The sequence below is a fragment of the Rhinichthys klamathensis genome, unplaced genomic scaffold (genome assembly GCF_029890125.1).
Source record: "Rhinichthys klamathensis goyatoka isolate OS25496 unplaced genomic scaffold, OSU_Roscu_1.1 h1tg000352l_1, whole genome shotgun sequence".
Taxonomy (NCBI): Eukaryota; Metazoa; Chordata; class Actinopteri; order Cypriniformes; family Leuciscidae; genus Rhinichthys; species Rhinichthys klamathensis.
Genome location: NW_026606863.1, coordinates 547,428 through 555,000, shown reverse-complemented (window position 1 = coordinate 555,000; position 7,573 = coordinate 547,428). Strand labels below are relative to the sequence as shown.

Genomic DNA, 7,573 nt, shown 5'->3' with positions numbered 1-7,573 from the left:
GACAGTATACCGTACACACATTTACAATGGAGGGACAGAAAGCTCTCGGACTAAATCTAAAATATCTTAAACTGTGTCCTGAAGATGAACGGAGGTCTGACGGGCTTGGAGCGACATGAGGGAGAGTCATTAATGACATCATTTTCATTTTTGGGTGAACTAACCCTTTACGTCTTACAGTGTAATTGTTTCCCTGAGAGACAATAAATGTGTCACCTGCTCAGGACTCATATATGGTGGTGTTCCTTTGTTTGACCTCTCTATGGGGTCACCGCTGTCATTGGTCTGATGCACCACCAGCCCAAAGTCTCCGATCTTCACTTGGCCGTCAGAGCCGAACAATATGTTATCAGGCTAAAAGGAAAGTACATATGGGTAAAATACTTATCTGTTAAATCACACAAGTTTAGTTGCGTCCTATCAACTAAAAAAGGACATACCTTCAAGTCTCTGTGGATGAGATTGTTTGAATGGATGTATTCCACTCCACTGATAATTTCATAAAATATTTGATGGATATCCATTGTGGTTCTCTTAATTTCCTTATAATTTCTGTCATTTATCCATGCAGTCAGTGTTCCTCCCTCACAGAACTCCATCTGAATAAACAAGTACGTCCTGGTGCTGAAACAGAGAGAGAAAGAATAATGTGTGGCATTATCTTAAAGGGGTCATTTCATAATATTTTTTAACATTTGATTTTTCTCCTGAAGTTTGCGCATGTTAGTCAGTAGCCGCGTTTCCATTACAGATTTGCGCAAAACTTTTGCGATTTTTTCTAAATATCGATAAAAAACTATTGCGAAATGACGGCGTTTCCATTAACCGATGTTATGCGACTTTGGACGTTTGTAGGTTTATAGCACATGTGAATAGACGTGCAGCCACCGCACTAGACATTATTATTATTAATGGAAGGAGACGTGGTGTGTTATCCAAGCATTAATGGTACGGAAAGACCCTAATACTGTGAACGGCACATGAGGTGTTTCTGTGTGTTTCTCCCTCATTTCTGCTCCAAGGTCTTGATTGTGGCATTTCTTTGAGGTTTAGAATCCAGTATTCCTGGAATTCTTTTTCCTTTTATGAATTTAATAAAGAACTTTGTCTCGTATTCTGTCCAAACGGTCCGTGTACTTTTGCGTCCATTTATTTTTCCTTTTTTAACCCGTAGCCTAATTGAAAAACGAAAAATGAACGGTTGTTGTATTTTTAAAGCGCAAAGTTGAACAACAAATTTTCAATTTGAACTGTAGTACACATCAAATGCTACGCAAAAAAATAAATATAGACGAATTTTCAGATTTTTGTTTATGACTTTTTGCCCCTTTATTAAACATATAAAATATTCACAAATTAATATGAAAAAAATGTTGATTTTACTGGTTTTCTAAGGCCAAATTAGAACCCGATGATATTTTTCCCGCAGTGCTAAATAAGAAGAGCCATGTCTCTGGAACCATAGCCGACAGAGAGGTGATTTATAGGTGATTATAGGCTAATGATAATAAATGTGTCTGAAAAAATAACGAGGCATTTTAATTGTTTATTAATAAACTAGTGTTAGTGCCGACTGCAAACATATTTTCATCTCCACTGTAAAACGGATGCGCCTTTAGAGAGAAATGCACCTTTCATATGCATTACATAATCAGAAGGTATTTGCTTTCGATTTGAATTTGTTCGTTTAAAAGTGGACATTTCAAGCTTTAGCCTACATAGGCTATATTTTGTTTCAGTTCATTTCTGAGACATGTTCCAGTTCACGGAGATCATGAAAGCGCGCCTGATTGTTTTCTTTTATTTTGCAAAAGAAGAACGTTTTCTTGTTATTGTGAGTTTACACAAATAAAAGTAGTTGCGGATTATGTATTATTATTTTCTGTATGACCATAAATGATAGAGTATTTTAAGTTCTTTCCACTGTTGACAGGAAAATGCAAGTGTTCGCGTCCGCGCCTCCGTCATGCAGTGCGCGCTCCACACTCGCACACACACTTGGATAGGCTATACGTCAAAATCTTGTGTTTATTTGTGATAATCTTAGCCCTGTATTATTATTGTCTAACCTGTATTATGAATGACATTTGACGAATTGCTTTGTTCCTTTTTTGGATAAAAGCGCCTTCTAAATATGTAGCCTAATAAATGTAATAGGCTAATAATAATAATTATTATTATTATTTGCGTTTATAACTATAAATGACTGCACTTAAGACAGTAATATGTTTATCATAAAATAATTGATGAATGTATTATTTTTATATAACCTTTTACAGTTTTGGAAAATGAGTTTGTGTTATATTTCTTTTTTTGTATGAGAAGTCTTTTTTTTTTGCTATTCTATTATAGCCTACTGAGCTTTTTCCGATCGAGGGAACAGTTTGTACTCAACCATGAGTAGGCCTACGGTTTATAAACTTGAGGGGACGGATTGCAAAACCGTCGCCACAGATTTTTTTTCATTTAGGCTATTTTATTTTTTTCACAGACGCTCCATATTATCTAAATGTTCCGGGTCAAAATGAAATGCAGAAATCAAATTTCGCAAAGTTGTAGGCCTATGTCAATTAGGCCTATTTGATTTTCAATTAAATAAGCAATAGGCTATATAAGGAAAATAAGTTTGTATGTGAATATTTTTTCACCAGTCTAAAAACTAATAAAGAAGAAAGCATGTTTTTCGTTTTTCATACGAGTTAAAGGAAAAACGAATGGAGGCAATAGCCTACACGGACCCCAAACACACGCGCCTTCTAAGTCAAGTGACTGTAATTGCGCAAAAACTGTTTCCATTGCAGTTTTGCGAAATATTCCTTTTTCGAATTGCCTGAAAAACCACCTCATGCGAGCGTAAAAACTTTTTTGCGATAAATGGGAGTTTTTGCGAAATTGACGTGTTTCCATTGAGCGTATTTTTAATTCGCAATTTCAATTTGCGCAATTTGAAGGGTAATGGAAACGCGGCTAGTGTTAATGATTTTACCGTATGCTCATTTTCCCCAACAGGATGTTTTTAGCTGCTTTACTGCTGTGTGAATGTGAAATGAACTTGAAGTAAACTCAAGCTACACATTTTATCAGTATGTGCATATTCTATCTCTACCAGTTGAGCTAACTCTGTAATAATAGTTCACTCTTAAAGGACCATCACACTAAATTATATTCTTTTAGATGTGACATCTCATAAGAAGACTGCTGGACTTACTCTGCTGTCACTCCCAGACTTGCCATTCCTGATGTGACATCATCAATGACATCATCATCGTCATCATCATCATCATCATCATCATTCTCTTCACATCCGGATCTGTCAAAGGTCACTACATCTGATGAAGAACGTGATGTGCTGAACATAAAACACATAAACGTCATTATTGAGAAGCACTCAGGGTTTTATGAAAAAACGATGGAGACTTGCTTACTTGGACGCTTTGTTTCTTTCTTGGTTTGATGTGCAGTTCTCAGAATCTGACCAACATGTAATGTAGCGCACTATGTTTGGGTGATCTAGTCTGGCCAATGCCTTCACCTCAGAATCAGCTTTCCTGTTTCAAATAAATGCATGAATAAAATAAATAAATACATGATACATGAGTGAATGAATGCACCCATGCATGAATAAATAAAAGCATGATTAATACATGCATTTATAAATGTATGAATTAATGCATGAGTAAATATATAAATGCATGAGTAAATGAATGTATGAATGAATGTATGAATAAATAATAAATAAATGCATGAATAAATTAATGTATGAATTCATGTATGAATAAATAAATAAATGCATTAATAAATTAATGAATGCATTAATACATTTAATGCATGTATGAATTAATGCATGTATAAATAAATAAATGCATGAATAAATTAATGTAAGAATGAATGTATGAATAAATAAATGCATGAATAAATTAATTAACGGATTAATGCATGAATAAAATAAATAAATGCATGAATAAATGAATGTATGCATGTATGAATGAATAAATAAAAAGCATGAATAAATTAATGCATGCATGAATGAATAAATAAATAAATGCATAAACAAATGAATGAATGTATGCATAAATACATGTCAATTCTGTGATTTTTTTTTATACCACATAATCATGACAACTGTCCTTTCTAAAATTAGATATAACTTTGCTGTTACTTGTATAATCTTACCCAGTTAAGACGACTTCCTTTACGGCGTAGATCTTGCCATCAAATTTATGCTTTACTTTATAAACGCACCCAAAGCCTCCTTTGCCAAGCTCTATGATCACATCAAAACTTTTAGACAACCTATAGATGATAGAAACATGTCAAACAGCAATATACAGCAGCAAATCATTATGCATTATCCTATAAACAGAACATTCATTTAAAACATTTTGTTTGTATGTTTTTCCCCTGAATATTATACTGTTAAACAAGTTACTTTGGTGGACACAAAATTGCTTACCCTGAATTTGAGCCCAGTCTATGATCACTGGAACAGGAACTAATCAATAACAAATCAGAAATTAAAATTAAATTAAAATCTAAAACATTGGCACACCAAAATGCAAAGAGTCATTATAAATAACGATTGTACGAGTTTTAATAAAATAAACACAACACAAACCTCTCTAGGTTGTAACTGTCATTGCTCTCCTCGTCATTCAGTGTCCAAATGTTGGTTTTGATACATTTTTGTACTTTTCCCTCCTTCTCCATAATGTACAGCTGTTTCTTTGTGTTTTTTGGTGGCTGTTTCAGTGATTTGGCGATTTGATGGGCTTTTAAACCTCCTGATTTCAGCAGATCCCTCACACGTTCCTCTTGAATCTCTCCGCATGAGTCTCTTGAGTCTCTTGACGTCTCCCTCGTGTCTCTTGAGTCTCTTGACGTCTCTCTCGTGTCTCTTGAGTCTCTTGACGTCTCCCTCGTCTCTCTTGAGTCTCTTGACGTCTCCCTCGTCTCTCTTGAGTCTCTTGACGTCTCCCTCGTCTCTCTTGAGTCTCTTGTCGTCTCCCTCGTCTCTCTTGTCGTCTCTCCCGTGTCTCTTGAGTCTCTTGTCGTCTGGGACTTTTGCTCTGGTTTGAGTGTGTGTTTGATCTCGATCTTCTTCTCCATTAGATCCCAAACAGGAGGCGTTTTGTTAGACTTAAACACCTGTTGTGATCTCTCTAGGTTGTACAAATGTCGGTTCGCGGTGGATCTGTTTAGTCCGAATTTTTTAAAAATGATTAAAACTGTGCTTTTGCCATTTTGTCTCAAGAAGTCAACGATCTTCTTCTCCATTTCAAAGTCGGCAGACATTTTGATTCTGTCCAAAATGTTTTAATAGGATACAGCTTAGATGCTGTCAGATTCTTGTTGTGCTTCTTCTCTGGTCGGTCAGAGACCAAAACGCACAAGAGCTCCGTGTGGGATTTAAACCAGCCTTCTAGAAGTTTCGGTTTCGATTCCTTCTCGCTTTCCTCAGCTAACCCGCCTCTCTCTAAGTTTCGAGATTCGAGTCAATAAGTAAAATATACACAACACACTATTCAGAAAAAAATAGAAAAATATACTATAGCATAAAAATAAATAAAAAAAGGTTTATTGGAGAAAGGTTTGTGGGAGATTTGAAAACATAGTCTAATATCTTACAAAAAATGATTCCCCTAAATATTTATTCATTATTTAAGAGCTTATACATAAAGGTAAAGGGAATCCATAAGTTCGCTGTTCTGACGTATAGGCTACATGACGAATGATTTCACGCTTTACCACATGACGTCACTCCCTTTTGATACCGAATATGAAGACTTTTATTTTAACACTTTGACCTTTTACTTAAAAACAAAACTTTTTAAATCTATAGGTATGTTAAAACTTCAGCTGACACGTTCTGGAATAATCTGATCATAGGCTATTTTTAATCAACTGTCAACCTAATTTTTACATTTTATCTTGACACATATGAGTGTTTTTTTGAGACATAGGAGACACAGGCATTTATTTTGACCTTTACACAGTCAATAGGATTATTATTTACAATGAGAGCCAGGCAATTTAAAGCCACACCATGCAGAAATTGTGTTTTTGTCAAACAGCGACCCCTATAGTCGCTGTGGAATACTTGCACTGTCGTAAATAGCTAGCTAGACATATGTGGAAATTACTGGACTGGTCTAATTATCAACAATGGATGAATGAACAGCATCGTAAAAAAAATGACATACTACAAGCAAGCGCAACAACATAGAACGCAAACAAGTTTAGAAATAAGAGATTTATTTACTAGTCTATCAACAAGATAGCCAGGTCAGCATCGCTGTTGCATCCAGTGCTGCTTTTTAGCTCGCGCCAACTAGTGAAAGCCCGACCGAGTGGGACTGTCACAACTCTGAAGGAAATAGTCAAAGGATTCAGTTGCGAGTAAACAGTAATTTATTGAGCACAATAGTAGATAGCCGTGTGGGTCAAAATGGAAGCAGGCAGAAGAAGACTCAGGCTCGGAAAAACAGGGACGCAGTGGGCAGACACATATGCAGGAACAGGTAGAAATTCCTCCGGGAAAATCTCAGGAAACCACTGCATGGGTACAGGAGTGGAATGCAGGAGAACACGGTGAGTAGAACCCTGGTAGCCTCAACTAGCATCTGACATAGACAGGACGAGGTAAAAAAAAACAATATATAGGACATCCTCATTCCAAACAGCTGGCGCTGATCAGCTCATCAGCCGCGCTGATCAGCCGCGCTCACTCACACAACACGCACACACATAGCGAGGGCGAATCAGGGACTCTTTTCCAGTTCCTCGCGCGGTCAGATTCTCTTTTCCTTTTCCTAGTCTCTTCCGACCGTGTTTTCTTTGCTTTTTCCATCGTCGAGTATCACGTCTGAAATGCACGCAAGTGTCTTCGTGCTTCATATATTGTTGTTGATGTGTGTGACGTCGTTGCCGTAAAGCATGTTGTTATTCTCGCGAGATTTGTCGGGGACGCTCCTCTCAAACTTGCATTGCTGGTTTTTACAGCGGCGTCCGCCCCCCAAGCTTTACTACCAGGATGATTCGCCCTACTGTGAGTTTGTTTACCACCGAAATGACTTTGAAGCTGTTATATTAAGGTACAATTCTTGCATAGTGTGCCTTTAAGTATTTATGCACTGCTTAAGATTTTTATTTTCACAGAAACATGCCAACAATATCAAATCAGATTCACAAACAGTAAAAGAGGATAATAAATATTGCCCCAAATGTGCCACTTTTTCCCACATGACATAATTCCATATCCATAACCTGTAGACGAGATTAAAAGCTCCATGATTTTAGCTCGAGAATATTATGCAATACAGACACAATAACAAAAGCTGACAGATCCAACTTCTGTTCCAAATGTAATTCATGCAAATAAGAAACGGACAGAATCGGCAGTCAACCACTGTTACAAGATATTTCATACAGAATTAATTGATCAGAAATGAGTTTTTAGACTGTAAATTGCACATTTTGTCATTTTTTAACACAAGTTTTTCTTTCTTTTGTGGAACACACTTTGTTGTATGGAAACAAACCGACATTCTGCTAAAAAAAAACAGCATTAGGATGA

The 7,573-nt window shown here is 36.4% G+C and overlaps 1 protein-coding gene across 1 annotated transcript in view; it reads right to left on the bottom strand.

The window, feature by feature from the left end:
• Nucleotides 1–5,313, bottom strand: part of pkz (protein kinase containing Z-DNA binding domains) — a 7,929-nt gene extending 2,616 nt beyond the window's left edge. The window contains exons 1-8 of the mRNA XM_056232639.1: nucleotides 5,046–5,313; nucleotides 4,616–4,838; nucleotides 4,454–4,492; nucleotides 4,174–4,293; nucleotides 3,426–3,548; nucleotides 3,209–3,349; nucleotides 441–624; nucleotides 217–354 (exon numbers count right to left, since the gene is read on the bottom strand). Of these exons, the coding sequence (XP_056088614.1) occupies nucleotides 217–354; nucleotides 441–624; nucleotides 3,209–3,349; nucleotides 3,426–3,548; nucleotides 4,174–4,293; nucleotides 4,454–4,492; nucleotides 4,616–4,838; nucleotides 5,046–5,292 (1,215 nt within the window). The 5' untranslated portion in view covers nucleotides 5,293–5,313. The remainder of the gene's footprint in view (nucleotides 1–216; nucleotides 355–440; nucleotides 625–3,208; nucleotides 3,350–3,425; nucleotides 3,549–4,173; nucleotides 4,294–4,453; nucleotides 4,493–4,615; nucleotides 4,839–5,045) is intronic.
• Nucleotides 5,314–7,573: the final 2,260 nt, after the last annotated feature.